The following is a 24,832-nucleotide window of genomic DNA, read 5'->3' as shown; positions in this document are numbered from 1 at the left end:
GGATGGCCGTTTATTTTACGCATTGGTCAATAATGATGGGTCATTATATGTTTTAAATTTTGTATGTGATGTAATAATTTTGAACTGATGCCCCTTCTATGAAGAGGTTTGAAGCCGGATGTTTTCCATTATCTAAAAAAGTCCATAACTATTTTTGACCAATTTTTAACTATGGTTCATTTATACCACCAACACCCTCATATAATTTTAGACATATGTGAGGTTGTTTTTGCCATCTCTTCTCGGCTTGTGGGCCTCATTTGAAACCAATAAGTCCATGAAAAACCAGTGACAAAAAATGTTCTCGATAAAACTAAAAACTATTCTACACGTAGCATGTTCAAAACTAAGAAAGGTTCACGAATATAACAATCTTACTGGCAAGACAATACGAAATTACTTTGAAGAAAATAAAATATTCTAATGAAAAATATAAAAACACAAAAGAGTAGAAAAATGTTTCAACAATATAGCAGAATTGTCCCACCAGCAATCTGGAAGTGTAGAAACAAAGCATGTTTTGACTCGAAACTAATCAAACACCCAGCTGAAATCTCTTACCATGCGTGCTCCTTCATGATGTACTGGGCAGGTCTTTATCCACCGGAAATGCAGGGGAAAATTCTGGAAGGCGTCAAAGCTCTGTTGGCTTGTGTGCACCGGGCGGTGGTGACACAACCAAGCCACACTCCAAGGATTCTACCTGCTGTGACTGAGGAGGACAACGAGGAGGCGGAAGTCGACGGCTGATCTTCTTTCTGCTGTTGTTTTGTTTTATGGCTGTAATGGGTCGTGGTTTGCTTTTAGTCGCTGTTAAACTTTAGTGCTTCTAGGAACCCGGGAGCTTTCTTAGTCTGTAATATGACAGGGCGCTTGACCTGAATCAGGTCATGCGTTCCTGAAGGTTGAATCTCCTCTCCCCTTTCTCCCCTCCGTTCTTAAACTCTTGAACTTCTGTATTTCCGTTACATGTTAATGGAAATGGGGTGAGCCCGTCTCGAAAAAAGCAGAATTGTCCCTCCGACGAGCCATTAAAATCATTGCGGAGAAAAATCGAAATGTTCAGCCAAGAAAGGCTCTTGGTTTGGGCTAAAATAAGCTTCCATTTCTTTAATTTATTTTCTAGTATAAAAAGCACATGTCAAAGTAACATGTTAAACTAACCGCAAAAAAAAAGTAGCATGTTAAACCGGAGGATCATATCAATGTACAATACGTCATACGTTTATACGAGTATAGGTACTACTATCTATTGTTGTATTATTATAAGGGTCATTTATTCTATTATCCTACATTTGAGGCGAAATGGCGAGCGAAATTTTGTAGCACTACCATGCATAAGACTGTCTTGACACGTGTACACGGGGTCCTACTGGAGCACCACAACTTTGCTGAGGATCCAGAGCACCAGAGTCATCTCGAAGACGAAGATGGCGTGGAGGAGCCCCCTGTCGAGCGTGAAGCCGAACAGGGTGATGCCGCCGCCGTTGTGGCGCAGGTACGTCACTACAGCGCACAGCAACAAAAAGTTGGCCTCATTTGATGGCAGCAAATCAGAGTTCGGTTGCTTTGGTGAATTACCAAGTGCTTGTCTGCTCTTGTACGAGCACGCCGCGCCGGGCTCCGCCGCCTGGGGTACGGCCGCCGACGAGCCGGAGACGCGGGACGCGTCGGCGTCGCTGCCCGGCGACGGCTTGCCGTGGCGCATGGCGGCCACCATGCTCATGTGCCACTGGCTGGCGATGGACACGATCCTCTGCGCCCTGTGCGTGATCCTGGCCGCGCCGAACAGGCACATGAAGAAGCCGCTCAGCTGCACCGCCGAGCCGACCAGGAGGTCGCCGGTGTTGGAGAAGCTCTTGGCGTCCCCGGAGGAGAGGACGACGAGGAGCGCGCCGAGCTGGCTGACGGTGATGGTGACGAGGCAGCAGATGATGAACGCCCGGTACCGGTGGCTGGTGGCCAGCAGCTGCGTCCGGATGCGGCGGTGCTCGGCGAAGATCTCGGCGGCGGCGGCGGCGCGCGCCTCGACGTCGAACATGTGGTGGATGCCCACGAAGCGCAGGATCTGGAGCTCGCAGGTGAGGCGGAACAGCACGCACACCAGCAGGAACACCCCCGTGCGGAACACCCACGACGCCACCGTGGCGACCAGCGCCACCGCGCGCCAGGGGACCCGCCACGGCGGGAGGAGCGGCGGGAGCACCACGCCCAGCGCCGCGGGGGGCTCCACCCGGACGGTGCAGAAGAAGAAGACGGCCTTGTGCGCGGCCTCGACGCAGAGGGACGGGAGGAGGAGCGCCGCCAGGAGGCGGAACGCGCGGTCCAGCTCCCGCGCGTAGCCGCGGCGGACGTAGGCGGTGTCGTCGCGGAGCGCGCCGTCGAGGAGCAGCAGCTGCCGGAGCCCCCCGAGGCGGCGGAAGAAGACGGCCAGCGTGGCGAAGGAGATGGCGGCGAGCCCCGTGGCGGGCACCTGGGCGACGCGGTTGAAGGTGATGGCGGACGCGGAGGCCGGGGACAGCGCGGCGTCGGCGCGGAGCGAGACCGAGACGGCGGCCGGCACCAGGAGCGCAAGCGCCAGGAACGCCGCGTACGAGGCGGCGCGCCCGGCGCGGGTGGAGTGGTCGAGCGCGCACCACTGCAGGAACGCGCGGAAGCTGCGCAGCTCGTCGTGGATCACCGACTTGCACCGCGCGTACGCCGGGTTCAGCAGCAGCGGCCGCTGCGACGACGGCGGCTGCGGCGCCATTAGCGGCGGGCACTCCGGCACCGACTCCGACTCCGACGCCGGCGACGGGCCCTGCTCCTCCTCGTCAGAGAACTCCATCATTGCGCTAGCTAGCCAGTAGATGCTTCGACACAGTTGAGAATGAAGACGTCGAGTCGCGGGATCGGAGTACAATATATAGCCGAACATGTGGCGATCGGTGAGCGGCGAGGTGCCATCCATGGCGCGCAAGTGTGCGTGAGGACTGAGGAGTCGGGAGGGGAAAGGAGAGGTGCGAGAGGGGAGGCCCATGACCGTTCACACTTCACAGGGGCGGGGAGCGAGGTCGAAGCGCAGAAGGCTCACTGGATCTCGACCGTGTACGTGTGTGATGCAACAAAAGCGAGTCAAGACGGGGACTACTAGGCACGCAGATGCGCGGGGATGCAGTAGCTGAAAGCAAGAAAAGGATTGAGCAGGAATTGATCTTCTTGGTTGCCTTTGCTGCAGGTCTTCGATGCAAACTCGCTCATTCACTTGTTTTGCTTTTCGTCAGAGGTTGTCAAGTCAGCAATCTCTGGGGCAGTTTAGTTCCCAAAAATTAAATTTTTTGGACAACATTTGACCACTAATTAGAAGTATTAAACATTGACTAATTATAAAACTAATTACATCGATGGACGGAAAATCAGGAGACGAATCTATTATAAAACTGTAGCACCAAAAAATTTGGAAACTAAACGGGCTGTCTATATACGAATCCTGGACCAAACCACGGGCGTCCAAATAGGGCCACGTCACCCGTTAGATTGCTAGCCGTTGGATACGCCCAACTTGCGACGCAGACCATCTGATACCCATCTCTCGCCCGTTAAGCCACGTACCCGCCGCCTTCGCGAATCCTCGCGGACCTGTCTGCTCCCCTGCACTGTCGCCGGCAGGCCGACCGCCGTCCTTCGTCTGCGCGTCACCTCTGCACCTACGCCTCACTCTGCCTACAGCACCACCCATCACCCGCTTGCCGCACTACCCACGGACGTCGTCCGCCAGCTCCAACACCCTTCCCCTTGCCATGGCCGCCGCAGGCAGCCACCTCCCTCTCTTCTCCCTTCCCACTCCTCTCCCCCTGCCATCCCTTTACTTCAACATGGGTAGCGTTGGATCTGCCAGTCTTGGCGGCTCCCCCTCCCCGGAGTGCAGCGACGGAGGTCACTTCGGAGAGCAGCTTCCACGACTGCAGGTCAACGCAATACTGGCGCAAGCAGCAGCTCCATCTATGACCTCCAGTGGCTGCACCATCTCTCCAAGGCTGGTAGGCTGCAATGCCCTTTGCCAGCAACCAGCGTGGCCTCCACTGCCTCCAAGGTTTTCGACAAAATGTCCAGCCCTAACACTGGAAGCTGCACAGTCCTTTACTTCTATCCTATGCTACAAACGTCAAGGCTCAGGTTGGTTTACTGGACTAAAAGCTTACCAAACTACGATTTTTGCATCATTTTTTGCTACAAACTACTGATTTTAACCATAGTAATCAGCTAAAAAAAATTCAATCCTCACTTGCATTAATGTAACCATTGACCTTCAACGTGCTTTGGGGATTGTTTCAGCTAACCAGCCCCTCCACAACTTAAAAGGTGTTTGATTGTCATGAACCTGACCTACAGTTATTATCATCAATACTTTCATCCTTCCTCAGTGCAGGTTCTTCTGAGGATGATGAAATTTCTCACATACAAGGATGCAGCTTTGTGATGCTACCTATCTTTGGTTTCAGAGGGGAGATTTATCAAAAAAAAGATATTGCACATGTATTACTTAGTTTTGCTTTGATGTTGCTATGGCAATCTACATAAATTTGCATTGACACACACTGATAACTCATTGAATTTGCAGTGCCATGGAACATGGATTGATCATTTATATATATTATCTGCTGATAATTCAACTATTGTTTGGTAACTCGGATTACAGATCAGTGATTGCAACAACTATTGACTAGCAAATAATCCATTTGAGTAATTGGATAGCAGGGCTTACTCTGTGGTGGGCGCGGCATTGCCGCGCCTTTGTTTCTAGTTATTGAACTATTTTGGTCTTACTTAAAAGAATACGATAGAAATGAACTAAGATGGTTAGTTCAGCTCAGAACTAACCATCTTATGGCCAATTACATGGCTACTCTTATGCCTTTGGTTTATAGGTGGCCAAATGGGCGGCACGGCCCAGGCACGCCTCGCCTGGGCACGGCACGAAAAGGCACGATTAGAATTTCGTGCCGTGCCGTGCCGCCCATCGTGCCCGTGCCGCCCATCAGGCCCAAACACGACAGGGCACTAAAACACTGATTCAACACAGTTTTTTATCGTGATTCACAAAACATTGGTAGAAAATCAACAAAATATAACAAATTGTCACCAGTACATATGTAATCCATCCATCATATAAAATCCATCCATCATATATAATACTTCCTGACATCTATATATAACAAACTGACACTAGGAGCGGGCCTTGGGCCGTGCCGCCCATCGGGCCGGTATTATCGGGTCGTGCCTGGACGCGTCCAGCGTGCTGAGGTTGAAGCCCAGACACAGCCCACCTATGGGCCCGTGCCGACCCGGGTCCTAAATTCATAGTGTTGGGCCCGTGCTTGGGTCGGACTTTATTGGGCCGTGCCTCGGGCCCCCATGGGCTTCGGGCCATTTGGCCAACTATACTTTGGTTTACTACTGCACTTTCAGTTTCTATTTTTCAAAGAGTGGAAGGTCACAAAAAGGCATGCTTATTTGTCATTAAAATTTAACACTTAGTTTATGAATGCATTTTAAATTTCATTCTATGCCACAAAATTATAAATTCTTATAGCATTGTAATTTGTATCAATCTAAAAAGCAGAAGAAAATGTACATTTTTTATAAGAAGAAAATGAAGACATGGGCCGGAGCATACTGCCACGTGAGATCAAAAGGGTCCACTAACCAGAGATGGGCCTAAATGTCACCCTCATCTGGCCCGCACGGCGGAGCAACCAACCACCAGTTCCCAGCTCGTCGTCCGGGAGTGCCGTCCGTGCAAGTACACCGCAGGCCGACGCGGCGGAGGCAAAAGCCAATCTGCACCCCGGAAATTTCCCAAGCCGAAATCGCAACACCCTAGCCCGCTGCTCCGTCTGATTCCCCTCCTCCTCCCTCCTCCCTCGCTCGCCGCTCCTCTCCGCGGCGTCTGCGGCTTTCCCTCTCCGCTCCAAGGAGCGGTAAGGCCTACCGCCGCGCCGACCGCCGACCGCCACCGCCAGCCATGTCTTCTCAGGTACCGCCCCGCTCAGCTCCTCCTCCTCGCGCCGCCCTCCTCGATTCCGCCGGTCGATTAGGGTTCGAGCAGGTGTCGCGCTACATTACTCCATTAGTCGCGGCCGCTGGAAGCTTGCTAGCGTTGCTGGATTTGGACTCTCTGTGCTGTGCTCGTCGATCTCCCTCTGAATCCCAGACATCCGCCAGGTCTAACGAATTCGTGCGTGGGTTTGCAGGTCGACAGCCGCAACCAATCCGCTGGGAAGCGCGCGCGCACCGACGGTAGGTTACCCCGCCGCCTCCTCGTTCTCTGTCACATCGGATACCTAAGCTGCGTCTGGGTGGGTTTCCCCCTTCCCGGGGGACAAAAAAAACATGCGTGTCTCAGGCAGCCGGCGTGAGGATGACTGGGTTTGCCCCAGCTGCAAGAATGTCAACTTCGCCTTCCGCACCACTTGCAACATGCGCAACTGCAACCAGTCCAGGCCAGCGGATCACACGGTACATGACGGTTTTTGCCTCGCTTTAGTATAGTGTACCTGCGAGTACTTCCGCTTGTCGCTAGCGCTTTTGCATTTACCGCGTGTTGCTGTTGCTTGCCATTCAGAAGGCCATGCAAAAGCCTATGCAGACTCCGCCCCACTACACCACGTCAGGGGGTTACATGGGCCCAGGGACACCTCCATCGATGTACCTTGGTGGGGGTGCTCCCCCGTATGGGACCTCCATGTTTAATGGACCTGCAATGCCGCCGCGCTATGGCATTCCTCAGTTCCCTGGGAGTTCGGCGTATCCATATGGATATGGTGGTCGCATACCGATGGGGAGCCCCTACGGGCCGATGCAAATGGCCGGGCCACCTCCATATTCTGGTGGATCTATGATGGGAGCAGGTAACAAGTTCTTTGGCTATGATTGGCATGCCTTATTTTGATATTGCCTTGCATTTCTTAATATTAATCTACCTATCAAAATAAGTAGGCAGAATCCAATATTTTCAATCCTTCCTTTTATGCAAACCATAGTGTGTAAACAATTGGATTTTACAGAACATAAGAACACCATTTCTTTTCACTTGATCCTCATTTATCATCAAGGTTCTAAAAAACGCTAGACGCTAGGCGAACGCTTGCCTATGGTTTAGAGTTTTTTGTGATTAAACTTAGATTGAACATGATTAAACGTGTGTTGTGATTAAACGACACTGTGATTAAACGCAACGCTTGGCCACCGTTCAGCGTTTAATCAAGATTAAACGATGTTTAAAAACGTTTTTTAGAACACTGTTTATCATAGATACTTAGCTTGTCCCGCAGACCAGCACTGCCTCTTTGGGGACTATTTACTTTTGCGTTCTGCCACGTGTCCTCATTGACACTTCTTTGATTGGGGGTCACGATGCATGTTTTCCAATCCAAAGTTCTCAATGTGTTCACTCAAAAGTGACAAGACTTATCTCATTTACTGTCCCATTAATAGGTGGAATGTATGGAATGCCCATGGACAGATATGGCTTAATTCCTCCTAGTCCTGGTTCAATGGTATGCTCTTCTGATTACCCTTGCGTACATGCCACTCATGCTAATTCGAATTAACTACTGTTATCTTAAATGAAGAATTATCCGCACATTGGTTGCTGTTACTTTGCATTCCCAGTTTCATGATAATTATAATGTGTGTCTACTCCATTTCTCAATGTGCTCATTGCTTCTTGAACTTGAAAGGGCACAAGGGCTGGCTCATATTCTGATGAAGGTTCCCAGAAGAAGCCTGCAGGTATAAATTATTGAATTTGTAGTTTTTACTCATTTAAATTATTACTACTTGGTTAATCTCTGCATATTCTCCTGAACTATCACTGCAGGATCTGGGTGTGATAATGATTGGGAGTGTCCAAATTGCCACAACATCAACTTCGCCTTTCGCACAGTCTGTAATATGAGAAAGTGCAACACACCAAGACCTGAAAACCAGGTATGAGACAGATGAGCGATTCGATATAACTACTTTCAGTTTCATGTTTTGGAACTAAAATCATTTCAGTTTTTTCTGCAATTATCGATACTACTGTAACTTTGCATGTGTGCTTGAAGTTGATTTTGCTGCCACAAGATTAGTCATGTGTTTGTAGTTTATATGTCTTCATTGTATACTACAACATAGTCTTTTATCCCAAGCGAGTTGGGGTAGGCTACAACATAGCCTACTACATAGTCTTCATTGTATACTATTGTTCTAAATGGTCTGCTTATGTATGCCTGGATATCTCTGGTATGCAGTAGCTCATCATTGCATTTGTATGCTTGTTCATCTATTGGACATCAGAATCTCAGTACTTTTGTTGATCTCCTTTTCTGTAGTAAAAAAAACTCAATACAACTTTCTCTTGTTATTGAGTGTTCATGAACATTATCAAAGAAATTGCTCATTTAACTGACAATTTGTTGCTAACTTGCTACATGACTCATGCCATTGCACCCGCTTGATGTTCATTAGTCATTACTGTTGGTGTGATATGTGATAAGCTAAACCATAACACTTTTGTGAACTTTTAGCAAACAAGTATTGGCTATTCTTATCTAAAAGTAGTTCTCTTTCATCTAAACTTGGGTCTACATTTCTAATGCTTGGGCTTCTGTATATCGTTTATAGAGCTAAGTATACTTTACTGATTGCTTGTATATCCACTCTTTCTGCAGGGATCTAAGCCTGATGGTTCAAGAGGCTCAAGTAAGTTTCCATACTATAAATGCTTTCTGCTGCTTTTATCGCTAGATTTTTTGTGTATATCAAATGCCTTTAATTTATTAAATTTAGAAAACTTTGTTATCACTAGACATTTCTTCAAAGGCAATTAGTTTGTTTTCTTTGGAGTTTTATACGCATAATTTATGGACTAGTTTATCTTTATCATAGGCTTATGTAATTTATTCAATCAACTCTATTTAATTTCACACCCAACCTCTCATTGATAGAACCAAAGATGCCAGAGGGCAGTTGGAAGTGCGAGCAGTGCAATAACATAAACTATCCATTCAGAACAAAATGCAATCGTCCTCAATGTGGAGCAGAGAAGCCACTGCAGACAAACAATACAAATGATTCAGCAACAGATCAGGACAATCAGGTCTGTGTTTCATGACCTTCAGTATGATCAGGACATTTGGCACACCTTTATTTTGAACATTAAGTTGCATATTAAAGTTATTTTTAATCATTTTCTTGCCTCATGGTTGCTTGCGCATAGCTTGATATATCATGTCCTTACTGTTACAGTGAGTCCTAGAACAGTAATGAGGGTCAAGAAGGTCCAGCGTCATCGTCAAGGTTCAGTCTGAATGTGGGGTCCATCTGTGTCAGTAGTCGCTGCTGTCGTTACAAGTTTCTTCCCCTTGAGACCTTAGTTGAGTCAGGGTCCTAATGGTAAACACGTTGGAGTTGGTAATCACTACAGATTTTGGTCACGAACATCCATTTGTCATGTGAATTGGTCATCTTGCCTTTCCTGGCTGAACTTGGTTACTTGTCTTTGTTACTGATACTCTGGGTAAATTGTCATCTTTATATGAAATTTCTCTAGTTGTCTGTGTCATAGATTGTCACTCTGCTATGAACTATCACTACTGTTCAACATTTTTTGGTTTTGTTAATGCTGTGTTTCTGGTCGTTTTTCTTTCAATTCATGGTTTGGTATTTTACAGGTGTTTTTTTTTTCTGAATGGTTGGCGATGGCAACCTTTTTTACCTTCGAAAATAATGTTCTTGGGGATGTTAGCAACTTAGCAAGGTGGTCTACTAAGATACTCCCTCCATCCCAAAAAACAAGTCATTCTAAGATTTAAAATTTGTCCCAAAAAACAAGTCACTCTACCCTATTTAGAAAGTGCATGTGCATGTACGAATCAATTACTGCCAAATATAGGTAATAAACTGTGTTACATGGACACGCGTGTCCAAAATTTTTTTGCCGCGTTGGTGCGTATCGCAGACACGGCTGGACTCGTATCTGACACGCTGAGGACGAATCTTGTTACCGGGAGAGAAAAAAGGTAATGTGCTGATGTGCACAAGCTAGCAAACGAGCAGAAGACATGGATACATGTGTAGCGGTAGAGAGAGAAGTGTTTTCAATTTCTGTGTTCAGCAGCCAGCTCCAGCTCTAGCCCAACAGTATTTTCCTCTCACACCACTTCAGCCACTAGCTCTAGCCAGCCAACAATATTTTTCTCTCACACCACTCCAGTCACCAGCTCCAGCCCAGCGAACGGAGTTAATGCCGATTTGAGGGTTCTGTCATGCAGAAACCGTAGCTAGTCTGCAGCTTTTGCTGTGCTGTCAGGCTTTTTCCTTGGGTAAAGCATTAATGGGATCTCTTGTGGCCTTCTAGTTTGTGTTGTAGGTCTACACTTAGAATATATTTATTATTTGAAAAGCTAAAATACTATTAAATCAATTTTAAAAATATATATTGGACGAATCCCCGAATCCTAATTTTCTGAGCTTGCCGAGTCCGACACCTGCATCCGTGTCGGATTCCGATTCCCGCACCCGTGTCCCGGTAACATAGGTAATAAATAGGAGTAAACATGGTTATTTTACCTTCTCGTTAATCTGTCCTAAAATTTCTAGAATGACTTCTATTTTGGGATAGAATAGTACTTAGGAGAGCACTTTACTTGGTAGTTGGTAGTTACTTTTGCTTGTAGTAACTGTTAGGTCTGAAACAAGTCGATGGTGGACATTTCAGTTGCATGACTGCATATGTTACTGTTATCATCTTCCATGCCCTCTGGGGATTACCGTGTTCAAGTTTCACCATTCTCATGTGCTTGGTTAGAAGAGCTGCTCCTTGGTGAAAGTGATGTGCATCATCACACTGTGCAGTGGTAGACCATCACCTTGCATGCTTGTCTCGATTGTGACTATTTCACTGACATAATGCCATTGGAATTAGTTTTTGTCATGTAACATTACGAAGCTTTTATCAAAGCTGCGACTTCTTCATGAATCTCAAGACAACAGTGAGCAGACACAGACGGATCTTCCTGGTGATGTGGCTGGAGCACCAATGAGTTCTCACGTGTTCCGGATGGCAGCACTCAGTGTGTTGCAGAACAGTCTTACAAACTAATTTGCTACCGTTTCATATTGTGAAATGAAGGTGAGAAATTTGCACCTCGTGGATATGCTTCTGTAGTGAGCGTCTGGCAGCGCTATAGGAAGTTCGAGATGGTAAGCATTTGTGATGTTCAGGGGCCAGTATCTTGATGTAACCATTTCAGTTTCTGTTTGGAGTGTCTTGTTTCCTTTTTATCCTTTTCTTTATTTATTCTTTATGCCTAAGTTTGAGCACGCCACTATTGTTCCGTACTCCTGATGTAAGTTCATCACGTTTCTAAAATGTACCGGAGATAATTTCCCCCATGCCATTTGTTACTGAAATCCTCGAATCTTTCCACCAAAAAAGTTGTTTGATGCACACATGCGAAGGAGAATTTTGAAGGGGCAGACGCCTTACCAAGCGAAAACGTGGCAGAAGGGCCTGAACTTTATTTTCGTAATGAGTGTGGTACAATTCAAGGTTTGGACCGCAACCGGTTCTAACAGTCTGGTTCTCGTTGTGGTTGGCTATGGTACAGTGGAAACTGGTTTAACTTTGTAAAGTGGTCCAATTTGGTTTGGTTTTACTAGAAAATCAGATTGGGTTGGTTTGGTCTAGATTCAATCCGCTACTTTCTATTCTCTGTTTGAGGACAAAGGCGACAACGCAGTCCCCCGCATAGGTGATCTTGACGAGCGCCCAGGTGAGAAGCTCCCGGCTGGCGGCGTTGTCCCGCCTGATCCACACCACCACCGTCCTCCCCCCTTCGCCGCTGGGAACGACAGCAGCGGCACCCGCGCCTCGCACTGCAGGCCTGCAGCAGCTGCTAGCGCCGCGTGCCGTCCGGTCGATCGATGCCCCCCGAGCCTGAGATCGCTCGCTTGTTTTTGAATAGAGAGAGAGAGCTGCAACTGCGAAAAGGGGGATCCGTGGGAGGCTGCGTTTATGCGGCCGTCTATTTTCACTCTCGTCATTTTTAGATTAGATGGTAACCATAAGAATAATAAATTCAGTTCGGTCTTGGTTTCAAATCATTAGAGATTAATTTGGTTCGCCTTTTGAGGTTGGTGTGGTGCGGTTTGAGCGGTGAGCATATTTAGCAGTTGGATTGGTGTGGCATTTGGTTTGGGTATCAGACCATTAACAGATTGACATACAATGGCGGCTAGAGCCCAAGTGTTGCGCGAGTTCCATACTGGTCGGTACCCTGGGCGGGTATTCAAACCAGTCTCAGTGGAGAATGTCATCACACAGTTACTTAGATTGTGAACTAGGTAATCGAGCCCTCTCACATTTCATGACACTTCCCCTTCTCTCTTCTGTCATGTCAACAAATTTAATGCTGATGACACTCCTATAACACTTTCACTGAGATTGGTCTTAGTGTTAATGTGCTATACCCACGGCCAGGAGTGTTAATGTGGTATACACACTGCCTGATTGTATGCGAGCTGTATTTAGTTACTAGTTGAGCTCGAAGGGGAACAGTCGGAGCAAGCTAGGCAAGGGTTGGCGGTAGATATCGCGGAATGTTTTTTTTTTGAAGATCGGAATGATTTTTCTTCGGGAAAAGTTCGAATTACACCCTCGAACTATCGTAGAAGTCCGATTTCCAACTTCAACTACAAAACCGGGCAATATAGGACATCCAACTATCGAAACCGTGCAAATTTGGACCTTGGCGTGGTTTTCAAGGTGGTTTTATATTTTTTAAAACTAAAAATTCTAATTAGATTTAAAAATAAAATCTAATTCATTTTAAATCAGAAAAATATGAAACTAGTATAAATTTTTTTCTAAAAGTGTGACCTATCTATTTGAAGCTTAGTTATTCAAAAATAATAGGCTTAACTAAAATCAAACAAATATTATGAAAATAAAAAATTTTGATCTAAATTACTGAGATGCATCATGGCAATAGATAGGTTATATTTTTAGAAAACTTTTGATACTCCTTTTCATATTTTTTTATCTAAAATAAATTACTTATGAATATTTTAGTTTAAATTTGAATATTTTAATTCTCACAAAATGTAAAACCAACTTGGAAACCACCCCAAGGTCCAAATTTGCATGGTTTTGACAGTTGAATGGCCTATGTTATCCAGTTTCGTAGTAAAAGATTGAAAATCGGACTTCTGCGATAGTTCGAAGGTGTAAACTGGACTTCTCCCTTTTTCTTCAGGGTCCTCATGTCTTGCATTAACACGTGATTTCATGGAAGCATTTGCTGAATTATGATGCATAATTCTTTGAATTCCTGATCACTTTGTGAAACATCAACAGAGTTTTAATTTGCACTACCTTCCGCTGCAGATATGGATAGAAGCTTCACTAAATCAAGTCATGATTCATCTGTTACATACATTCAAGCGTTCAATTTCCACGTCTTCAACATCAATCGAGATATGTTGATATGTCCACATGTCGAAACAACTAGGTTTTTGAAATTAAAGCATTCGTAAAGCTATGATGTTATTTGTGATCTAAATTAGGGTGTTATTTGTAAATTATAGGGACTTATATGCAAAAATTTGAATCGTGATTAATATATAATTATCAAAGTTAGATGGTATTTTGCAAAATTGTGCCGGCTTCAATCGCCTCTTCTCTTCTAAGCCCGCTAGAATTGGGGAAGAGGTGACCGCTCCGCGGCCACGGACACCTTCGTCCGTTGTCGCTGGACGCCCGGCGCCACCTCGACCTTTGTCCATGGGTGGTGGCTTCGCTCGCCGCCACCTCGACCTCCGCCCGCGGGCGGCGGCTCACCCCGCCGCCGCCTCGACGCCCTCACCGTTACAGAGCAATTAGCTAAGTAAATATCAATACTTAAATTGCTACTCATCTCCTCCTTTGACAAATACTTAGCTGGCTGGAAGGCACGCCTACTGAGTTCTGGAGGGCGCATCGTCTTAGTGAATGCGGTGCTTGGGAGTCTACCTATCTACTATATGTCATCCATCCTTCTCCTGAAAGGTGTGCGAGAACTCCTAGATGCTAAACGACGCGCTTTTCTCTGGACCGGGGAGGAAAAAGCAATGGAGCGAGTTGCCTCATTGCTTGGGATCGTGTTTGCTAGAAACGGGACGATGGTGGACTGGGTGTTCGTAACATGGAAACTTTGAATCACTGCCTCCTCATGAAATTCGTCCACAAGCTCCATGAGCCCAATTCGCTGCCATGGAAAATGTGGTTTCTATCCTATGCTAGGCCGCACTCCTCCGGAATGCCCGACTCTTATCTCTCCCGGCTCGTCCAGGAAGAACTGCCGCGGTACCGCTCCCTGACGACTGTTCTGCTCGGTGATGGTGCTAGCACATTCTTTTGGCACGACCGCTGGCTGCTTAACACCACTGTGGCCGAAACATTTCCTGCACTCTTCTCCCATTGCATCCACCACGAAAACGATGTCCGCTCGGTCCTTCAGTCTGGGCTGCGGCCCCTCCTACAACCACGGCTCACACGTGCTGCGCGTGAGGAGCTTCTTATGCTTACTGACTGTCTTGCCAGTGTCGCTATCCTTGACAGGCCGGATGTCCGCCTCCTTGACACGGGCAAAAGAGAACCTTTTACCTCGAGCGGTGCATACTTTGCCCTCTGCAATTCTACCCCGGCAATCGACATGGGTGCATACTTTGCCCTCTGCAATTCTACCCCGGCAATCGACATGGCTCAGATTTGGACGATCAAGCTTCCCACGAAGATCAAATTCTTCGTGTGGCTACTCTTTCATGGCCGCCTCAACACTCGTGCTCATCTCTTCCATCGGAATATCAAGCCACTGGAAGAGTCCTGGTGCGCCCGCTGCAATGGCACCCTAGAAACTGATAAACACATCTTCGCTGACTGCAATGCTGCTATCGAGACCTGGGAACGACTACACATCACCATCCTTGGGGATACGTTCCGACGACCCTGGGAGATTCAGGTTACCAGCATCCTCTCGGTGACTGTCAAACTCGACACGATACTTCTTGTCCTCTGGCACATTTGGAAGGCACGAAATGGCCTTGTATTCGACTGCCAACCTTCATCCTCAACCGACATTATTCGCAGAGTTCTCAAGGATCTTGATGCTTGGAGCTGCCGTTACAAGAAAACGAAACCGGAAGTGCAGGCCTGGCGCGACTGGTTTGCGAGTAGCATCTCGTAAACTGTCTCCCTTCATGCTCCTCTCTCATGTACTCTCATGTATTCTCTCAGCCTTGGAATTCCAAGGTACTGTTTGTAACAAACCCAACAAGTTTCAATGAATAGTAGGTGCCAGGTGGGGATCCCCCGATACCGTTAAAAAAAAATATCAATACTTAAATTAAACAGGGTACCTAACCTGTGGTGCGCCAAGATTCGGAAATCCAATCCAACGGCGATTCGAATGGGTGGGTACGAGGCGCTAGATTGAGTAGAATGTTTACGGTACCGGCTGCACGCACGGCGGCCTCAGGCCGCGCCGGCGCCCGCCACCAGTCGGGCCGCCAGGCATCTCCCGCGAGACGCGACCCTCCTCCCAGCAGCGACGCCAGTGCCCGGTACTTGTGGGGTCCTGCTTCTGCGTTGAGGTCCGGCGAGGTGAGCCAAGGCCCCGCCCGAAAAGGCAGCACCGCAGCAGCCGACCAGCCGTAGGCTGGCGAGACTTCCGGTCATCTTCCCTGCGCGCCGCACCCTCCGATGTCGGCGTCAGCCGTCAGCGATGGCACGACGGCGCAGTGCCGGCTTAGTTCCCGGCCGGCGCACGCCAAGGAGCGCTCGTACGTCTCCGATCGCCGGTGCCACCTCCGAGTACACGCTGCGGGCTGGCGAACGCGGCAGCTATGGATTCCGCGGTGGAGTGGAGTGCAGGTCCATCAGGACGCCGGTCAGATTGCCAGTTCTTCCACGCAAGAGAATTGAGATTGGTGGTCTGATTCGATCCCTTCTCTACGGGATGCAATTTCAGCAACATTGCCCGAACATCTTCAAACAACATCGAAAGTGGTAGGCAAGGTTTTCCTTATCGATAGAAAAAAAATATCGGAGGTCACTGGTAAACAGAAATATCGGATATATCGGAATTCTATCGGTGATAGATTTTTTTTTCGGACAAAATTTAGAAAAAACACTAAATTTGTGCAGAATTAAACATAGATCCTTTCCAAACCAAAGAACATGAAAAACTAGACATAAATGATGTAGAAAATAAGAGAAAGTCACCCTTTGATAGCACGTATTCAATAACACCTATTGGATTGCCCACCATATAGGCTCATGGCATTCTACATTAAGTTAAGTGGTGAAACAACAAATAAAGTCCAAAATATTTCAACCAACAGTCCCAAATGCTACTAGTTAGAATGAAATTGTTGCAACAACAGTCCATAGCAAGCTTGGTCCACAGTCCCAAATATTACAAAGTTCGAATGAAACTTGAACACACACACAACAATTCATAGTCCCAAATACTACAGTCCACAGACCCAACTTTGGACACCAAAGTAGTATGTAGTCCAAAATATTACAAGCACAACATAGCCACATATGGCTCAAAATTCTGATCTCCAGATCAGTTCATAGTCCGTGGCCCCTAGGATGCTCATATCACTGCAAAAATTGCATATATGCTCAAAATCTGGTCACTAAATTCCAATTCAATTAATTCATATGATGGCAAGAAATCCATCTAACCTTTGCACCTGGGTAGAAGCAAGAGACTTTCCTCAACCTTTTTGATCTTGGACGAACAGAGGCATCCTATGTATTTTCAGCACCTATAAAGATGTACATAACATAAGCATCCTAGCTCAACTATCAACACAAGATTGGGCTGTCAAATATTATTCAGAAATACTACAACATTCAGATCAATATTGTTCAAGATGAAATGCATATATATAATGTGTAGCTGAAAACATTATCCAAATGCATATATATATATATATATATATATATATATATATATATATATATATATATATATATATATATATATATATATATATATATATATATATATATATATATATAGTGTTGCTGAAAGTATATGCTGTGCAAGTAAAATAAAAAGTTAGTCAAAGCTCATTTGTACCACCACCATTATTTGGATCTCCAGCAGGTTCTTCATCACCACAAGCCCGTCCAATGTCACCATCATCACCGTGACCTTCGACAAAAATAACATTTTGATCGAATATATGTGGCCTTGACAAACTTAATACAAAGAATGTGGAGAATACAATCAAAACTGAAAACTCACCATTATCACCTCCATCATCAGAGCTGCTGTCCCCTGACTCGACATATGTAGGGCTACCTTGCGCAGAATCTGATTCAACATCATCTGCAAAATCTTCTTCCTCTTCTTCCTCAAATGCTAACCTTCTTTTCTTACCACGTTTTTTTGGGAAAAGTAACATTCTTAAATGCAGCCACCTCTGCTTCGTCCATCCCCAACTCTTCTACAATAAATGCACTAGGATTGGGTGGTTCAAGGTCAAGATCACTATCAACATATTCATCAAGAGTCGGTACTGACTGACTCCTAGAGTTGCACAACCAATCCATGATCGGGTTGTCTTCATCATACATAGCACAATCCATCAAGATGCTACAAGGATCAGAATCTGATTCAAGATGGCATTGCATGTCCTGAAGGCTTTGCATTTCGTCTTGAAATAGTTGGATGCGCAACTTCAAATTATAGTGCACATAAACTAATTTATGGAGCTTGTCATAACTTAAACAATTTCTCAATTTGGTATGAACCAAGGCAAAGGTGCTCCAATTTCTTTCACAGCCGCTAGAAGACATACATTGTGAAACAATACGCTTTGCAAAGTATTGCAGGTCCGGGTAGTCCCCGCCATATTGATCCCACCAATCAGCTAGAAAAATGTAAAAAATATTGCTTAATAAAGGTACTGCAGATCTAATTCATTTTAATACTAATAACATGGAAGGAAAGTATTGCTTAATAAAGGTTCAGATAAGAATAAACTACTAATATGCCTAAGCTGCAAACAAAAGAATGACATATAAACTGAGAATGTAATTGAGACACAAGTCAATTCGGGAATGGCAGCAATCTGAAATCACCTGCACTCACACGGCCATTAAGGGGCGACCTTCGAGCCTCTTCTCCTCCAAATAACTTTCCTTGCTTTCTAAAGAGGATATATTGGTCAATTGCAGCGGAAACCTTTGAAGATGAACGAGCAAGCTTCTTCAGAGCCAATGTTACAGCATGTTTGCATTTTGAACTTTTTGAAAGCTTGGTAGTATAAATTGTTTTTGGGTCCAGTGCAGCAGCTAGAAAAAGAACAGGTTCAACAAGATTAATAAATTGACAATGCATAAAAGAGGCACATGAATATAAGAAGTTTTTATTTCTACCCTTACCTGCAACTATGAGAGTATCATTAAGAAGATAGTGAAGCCTTTTGTTGTTATTTGCTTCCAACTGTCAAGGAGATCTTTATGTCTTCGGTCACTTAAATTGGTACTTATGTCCTTTACAGCACGTGTCATTTTTTCAAGGAATCCAGATACAGTAGCATTTTTCTGCTGATCAGCAAACCGAAGGATAGTATATATTGGTGAGACAGCTTTTAACACCAACTCCATATCACTCCACCAGTTCTTTTGGGAAAAACAAGCCTCAGTGTATTCATGGTCCTCTCACCAGCCCATGCACAATCCTCCCAGTCCTTAGATGCCATCCATAACTTAAATTGATCCTTCCTATCCCAAAAACTCTGAAGAAATAGGTAAACCGTGCCAAACCTAGTGGCGTTCCACGGAATCAGCTCTCCTCCTATCTTCTCTCTCATCATAGCATGCAGCCTGAACAGAAAGCAAGCATAAGAGTCATTACACAGCACATTTATATTCAGCATCTAAGTTTCTCAATTATACTAGTCATTACCTATTATGGTTATACAAGAATCTACAAATTTTCTTTGCACTATCCACTACATGCTCAATAAGAGGAAAACGCCCTAGGTCCTTTAACATCAAATTAATTGTGTGAGCTGCACATGGTTGCCAAGTGATGTGAGTATACTCAACAATGAGCAGCTTGCAAGCTTTCTTGTAGTTGGCACCATTATCTGTGACAATCTGAACAACATTTTGTATCCCAACCTCAACAACAACCACTTCTTTGAGAATCTTATAGATAAAATCTGAATTTTGGGTACAACCAGATGCATCTACAGTCTTGTGAAAGAACATGCGTCCATGGCAAAAGATCATAAAGTTAATAATAGACATCATAGTAGGGCCTGTACAATCAAGACAAAAGAAAAGGTAAGAACACAACTACAGTTATATTCAACATGTACAGCAAAATGAAGCACAAATTATACATGTATCTACCTGTCCATGAATCACACATGATGGTAACTCCATATTCATTCCAGTCTTCCTTGAATTCAGCTAAGTGAGCCTCCACATCATCAAAATTCCTATCCAATAATGGGCCATCTATTTCTTTTCCACGTGGAATATGCACTCCATCTCCAAGCTCTTGAGATAACTTGACTGCTGCTCGAAAGTATGGGCAGCCCGCTTTCCTTCCAGGAATATCATTAGCATGGAACCACTTTGCCCAAGCTTTCCCAAGCTTCTCTCTAGCACCCGCAGTGAGCATAACATCCACTCGAGGCTGCACTTGATTCCTACTACGTGCCAAATCTATGTCAAAGGGAGCTTCGAAAGAACTACCATGACTTTTGTAAAACTTGTCAATTCTAGTTTGATGATTAGCTGAACAACTTGCAGCCCCACTACCACTTGCCTTACCAATAGATGGAGGACTGCATTGTTCCAAAGCATGTTCCCTTAAAGACTCTCTCATTGCCATCTGAATTTGAGCTTCTTCATCAAGAGGAATTCTTGTGTTGCAGTGTGTCCTATAATTTCTGCTCCCTGTCATGACCTCTCTTTGAATAAAGTGTTTAAGGTCTGTATTTTTCTTTGACCTTATCCTTCGTTTTGTCACATCATCAACCATCAATTCCTTAATAAAACGCGGCACCTTGGGACAGGAAACTACAGAACCAGAAATACCGCCCAAATGCTGCCTGAATCGGGTTGCACCTCCACCAGCAATAGTTGTTCTACAATAAAAGCAGCTAAAGCCACTTTTATACTTCTCACCATGGCTCCATACATACTCAATGGACCCTTTTAATTTGACCCGCCTCCCTGCAACGAAAAGGAATTACAAAAGTATGTAGTTGGCATACAAAAATGTGGCTAGAATGAAACAATATAAATGATCTTTTTAATCTAATTGAAAGGGGCAAAATATAACAATTGCATAAATTGAATGAATAAAAAATAAATTCATAACAGGCCTACAATATTGGCCAGCTGTACTAATTAGAAATACAGAGATTTTTTAACCTGATTGATGATTTATTGCCCTCTAATTTCATTCCATGTTATAGTGAGTCACATACACTCTAATAAGCAACTGAAATTAAACAAACAAAACAATGCTAGTGTTCTGTTGTGCCTCTTTACCATCTTCGCAGACCACCTCAATGCCAGTGTCTGTCGTCGTGCTCGTGCTCCTACCACCGATCACAACACCAGTGGTTGATTCCCTGGCGATACCCTTGCCTTTCACAGCGGCTGATGCCCTGGCAACACCATTGCCTTTGCCAGCAGCAGCAGTTCCACTGCTCGACGCCCCAATAATGGCTACATCAGCATCATCTCCATCGCCTCCTGTCACCATCAGCACTCTGTTTTGCGCCATATGGCCTTGTGGGAATGACTTGGCAGCACGTGTCACCCTAAGAGGCAAAGATGTATAAATTTCAATCACCAACACTCGTATGATAAAGGCGCACAAATAAGTTAGCACTGCAGTGTTCTAGCACAAATTTGTACCACAGAATATATAGCTCTTTTTCTAGCTGTGTGCTTTGAAAATTGTAGGCAACCTTTTTAGACTGCAGGATTTAAAGCTGCTATTTCAGAGCCTATTACTTGAACAATTATATATGCTAATTTCAGTATATTGCCCTTCAGTTAACCTGTACTCCCTAGAGACATCTATCTTCCAGCTAACATGGTGTAAATCTGAACTTATTCACAACACTGAACCTGCCATTGCTCACCATTAGGGGGGCACACTAATTGCCTCTGCTCTGCTGCTACTAAACTGCACTTGGACGTGCAACACAGGAGAGAAGCTATGATCAAATAGGCATTACTTTCAAAGAAGAAACGGAACAGAATTTGGCATTGGATATATGCTCTAAAATTACAACTTGTGATTTTGATCTGCTATATGACTAATGTGCCCTAGGCCTAAGTATGCCTACAGCTATTCCTTGGCTGGTAAGCTCAAAGATGGCGTGGCAACGCCAAGCCCATGGTTCAAACTGAGCAATCATCTCACAGAGGCAAAATATTGAACATTTGTTGTGCATATGTGCTCTTAATATACACACGTGGGTAGGAGGGCACGTTTTGCATGGGATTGAAGCAAACAAATATGCTAGGGACGTGAAAGAGCAGAGAAGGTTGACGGCATGAACCTGCGGAGGTGGATCTGACGGCGACGACGTTGACCGTGCTTCCTTGACTGCAACAGAGGGGGTGTCGTTCTGCTGCTGTAAATCAAGTGGAGGACAGGAAGAACAGAGGGGGTGCGGAGAGCAGAGCGGCAACACGGCGCGCGGCTGCCCAGAGCAGCGCAGCCAGGAGCGGCCGCGGCACCCGGGGAGCTGCGCCCCGGCATGGCGCGGTCGGAGCCCGCGGCCGCGCGGGGCGGCCGGAACTCCCGCGACCTGCGCGCGCGACGTCCGGAGCACGGCGGGCGGCGGCCTGGCATGGGGTGGCCGGAACTCTGGCGACCGGCGCGCGCGGCGGGCGGCGGCCTGGTGCGGGCGTGCGGTGGTCCAGCTGCCTTGGCCCTGCTGGCGGCGGTGCATCACTTGGGGAGGAAGAGGAACGGGGTGAGGAAGAGGAACGGGGTGGCGGCGGGGTTGAGAAAGAATGAATCGATTTAGGGTTTGAGGAGGCCCGCCGGAGCGCCTTTTATCCACTCCTGGGCTTCTGGCGGGCCATGAAATGGTGGAAGGCGCGGGATCGATTCAAAACGCCGAAATTTTTGAGCGGCAACCTAAATTTATCGGGGCCCACCGATAAAACTGATATATCAGATGGTAGGTTTTTTATCAGCGATAAGGAAAACCCTGGTGGTAGGTTGGATGCAAAGGAGAAGTTCATCTGAAGCTAACAATGTCAAGAGATTCTGCATGAGAGAGAGAGAGAGCTATTAAGGACAAGTCTTCACGGGGGCTGTCCAACTCTACGCGACCATGGAGGCACGCTAGCTAGCTGCTCCGCGGCAAGTGATGGCCGCTCACGGCCGGCGGTCTCCCTCGACAAGCTTCCCCGCGCCTATACAGCTCCGGAACCGTACAGTCCCAGCCAGATCGCGTGGCTTCTACGTTCACCCGAGGCAGTGAACCGTGAGCGCCGCCGCCGTATGCCGGGCGGCCGCCGGCCAGCCGGGTGTGGCCCGTGTCGCAATCGCGCACGCCGGTGCGCGCGTGGCCAGCTGCGGTGGATCGGGCAGCAGCTCAACGGCGGCCCCTAGGACCCCTATGTCCCGCACGGAAGCCGCGAACGCTGGCGGTGGAGGTCAGCGCGGCGTGGTCGCCGTCGATAGCGCCCGCGCGCGCCAGCGCCCGAGCTCAGGGGGTGGACGTCGTTTCGGTTGCCGTCCGGGGTGGACGGCAAATCAAATACCGTCCGCCCCTGGGTCTCTGGAGTCCGTTGGATCGCACTCGTGTGGCCCGGATCGATCGCAAGGCTACCACACCCTTTCCTTCCGCCTTCCTCTCGTGTTGACCCGCGCGGGTCGCGGAAGAAGGAAGAGCTCTGGTGCACGAGTCGCCGCGGCGGGGTTGGTGGTCAGCCCGCGGCACCTCGACGGCCGCATGCCTCTGCACGGCGCGGCGCACCCTCCGATCGATATCGCCGGTCACTCGGCTCACCGCCGGTGCATGGCCACCGCCGCCTAGCTAGCTGGTGTGGTAACCGGCACCGGCAGACGCCACCATGGGCGCCGCTGAATACAGGCCCTCCAGTCTCGAGGGCACCGGAGCACGCCGCCACGATTTCATCATCATCATCATCTAAACCAAACTAATTCATGCACGGATCAACCGGATCGTGAGACCCCTAAACTCCTAACCGAATCGTCAACTGGTGAAGGGGCGCCGTCGCCCATGGCTCTAGTAGCGGCGGCACAAGTACGTATGCTCCATTGTTTTTTTTTTGGGGAGAAGATCAGGTACTCCAATGTAGCATAACTGTATACGACACATTGAGAGATGTGAAATTGCTTTATCTGACGAACACCATGCACATGCTTGATCTTAAAACCTGAAATGCATGACGATCATCTTGTCTTGGCCACACGCACACATGCATTTATACATCTTATCTATATCAAATGCAAGCCTCATACATGCACATACTAAAATGCACAATATCCTTGCTATAACACCTTCAGCTAGGCACATCTCATACTATAATAACACCATGTACGCATAAACAAATGTTCAGATTTTCCTCGCGCAATGTACCTATTTTTCTTGCACCCACAAAAATTCTAGTATTAAATCAAACAAAGCTCCTGGCACACGCTTACCTAAAGGAAAATAATAAATGTTTTTCGAAATATCCCTAAAGGAAAATAGTAAGTGAAGAAACGCGCATATCCTCTGCCTAATCTGCTCACATGAACTCCGCGAGGGCCTCGAGCACCAGCCAGAGGATCTGATGTCCTTCTGGATGCTGAGCCCCATGGACAGCATCATCCGGTTCCGCAGCACGCACCTCTACCATCGAGCGCTCGAAGCTCCAGCAGAGGTAGTACGCCGTTGCGAGCTTGACCTCCTCCATCTTCTGCAGGCGTGGTACACCAGTGGCCACCACGGTCGGTGCGATGTAGTGGCTGCCATCGCCGCCGATCCCCCCGAAGGCCGCGCGGGGACCGTTGGATCTTGGTCTCCACATTTGCGAACTCAGCCTTGAGCTTCTTCTCTGCTATTGCTGTTGGCTGGAGCTCGGAGGGAGAGGGCGATGCGGGAGAAAGAAAACAGGGGAATGGAATGCAGGATAGGCAAAGTTTTGGGTAACCCAACGAGTTTCGGGTAATCCGGTGTTTAATTTTTGGGTCAACTCATTATGAAGAAGATTTCTATTGAGTTGAGTACTGGTTGACCCAAAACCAACCCACTTGCATCCTGAGATATCCCCATATTGACCTCCCAGTGGCCAGGTTGACTGTGGTCTCTCACAGTCTCCCAGCCTCCCAGGTATCCTCCTCAGCCACCGCACGCGGCCACGTGTCCACTCGCAGCGGCCTTTAAAACTCCTTTAAAACCCCCTGCCCCGGCGCCCCCTGTTTCCCCACACACCGCAAGCACAACGTTCTCGTCTCGTCGTCGTCTTGCCCTCGCTTGTGTGGTGTCTTGCAGCTTGCTGGTGGACGTGCGGCCATGGCATCCTCGGCGCCGACGAGCGGGAGCAGCGCCGCGGGGAGGAAGGGGTCACGGCGGGCCAGCAGCAGGCGCCCAGTCGCCGCGAGTCCACCAGCGCCGAGGGCTGGCGGCGTCGGGTTGCACAGGGACCTGGGGTGGGTGGGCGTGCGGGAGCGGCTCAGGGGCGGGTAGCCGGGTACGCGGCGGAGATCCGCATCCCGAGCAGCCGCTCCAGGGTGTGGATCGG

The 24,832-nt window shown here is 47.2% G+C and overlaps 2 protein-coding genes and 1 pseudogene across 4 annotated transcripts; 1 reads left to right on the top strand and 2 right to left on the bottom strand.

Moving 5' to 3' along the window:
* Positions 1 to 1,079: 1,079 nt before the first annotated feature.
* On the bottom strand, positions 1,080 to 3,013 carry LOC120677348. The gene is made up of 2 exons (XM_039958499.1): positions 1,582 to 3,013; positions 1,080 to 1,506 (listed from the first exon to the last, which is right to left on the bottom strand). Exons 1-2 carry the CDS (start codon positions 2,948 to 2,950, stop codon positions 1,370 to 1,372), a joined length of 1,506 nt encoding a protein of 501 aa, XP_039814433.1. The 5' UTR covers positions 2,951 to 3,013; the 3' UTR covers positions 1,080 to 1,369.
* A 2,726-nt stretch (positions 3,014 to 5,739) lies between these two features.
* On the top strand, positions 5,740 to 11,426 carry LOC120678753 (ranBP2-type zinc finger protein At1g67325-like). Of its 3 annotated transcripts, none has more exons than XM_039960068.1 (10): positions 5,740 to 6,016; positions 6,234 to 6,279; positions 6,386 to 6,498; positions 6,605 to 6,890; positions 7,477 to 7,538; positions 7,722 to 7,773; positions 7,862 to 7,971; positions 8,697 to 8,727; positions 8,973 to 9,124; positions 10,952 to 11,426. In XM_039960068.1, the coding sequence occupies exons 1-10, from the start codon at positions 6,005 to 6,007 to the stop codon at positions 11,126 to 11,128; spliced, it is 1,041 nt and encodes a 346-aa protein (XP_039816002.1). In that variant the 5' UTR covers positions 5,740 to 6,004; the 3' UTR covers positions 11,129 to 11,426. The 3 variants fall into 3 exon arrangements, with proteins under 3 accessions (XP_039816002.1, XP_039816003.1, XP_039816004.1); XM_039960069.1 differs by having other exon boundaries at positions 5,745 to 6,016; positions 6,608 to 6,890; positions 10,952 to 11,128; XM_039960070.1 differs by lacking the exon at positions 10,952 to 11,426 and adding an exon at positions 9,274 to 9,647 and having other exon boundaries at positions 5,761 to 6,016.
* A 5,716-nt stretch (positions 11,427 to 17,142) lies between these two features.
* On the bottom strand, positions 17,143 to 20,837 carry LOC120678250 (annotated as a pseudogene).
* Positions 20,838 to 24,832: the final 3,995 nt, after the last annotated feature.

This window comes from Panicum virgatum, chromosome 6N, assembly GCF_016808335.1.
Source record: "Panicum virgatum strain AP13 chromosome 6N, P.virgatum_v5, whole genome shotgun sequence".
In the NCBI taxonomy this organism is placed as follows: Eukaryota; Viridiplantae; Streptophyta; class Magnoliopsida; order Poales; family Poaceae; genus Panicum; species Panicum virgatum.
The sequence above is the reverse complement of the archived record's forward strand: the minus strand, read 5'-3'. Positions and strand labels throughout refer to the sequence as shown.

Excerpts from the sequence above, each read along its gene's own strand:
- LOC120677348 (XM_039958499.1), bottom strand. The coding sequence starts at position 2,950 with ATGGATGGCACCTCGCCGCTCACCGATCGCCACATGTTCGGCTATATA. Across the intron at positions 1,507-1,581 it reads CAAGAGCAGACAAGCACTTG|TGACGTACCTGCGCCACAAC; the intron begins GTAATTCACCAA and ends TGTGCGCTGTAG.
- LOC120678753 (XM_039960068.1), top strand. Across the intron at positions 7,539-7,721 it reads CTCCTAGTCCTGGTTCAATG|GGCACAAGGGCTGGCTCATA; the intron begins GTATGCTCTTCT and ends TGAACTTGAAAG. Across the intron at positions 8,728-8,972 it reads TGATGGTTCAAGAGGCTCAA|AACCAAAGATGCCAGAGGGC; the intron begins GTAAGTTTCCAT and ends TCTCATTGATAG.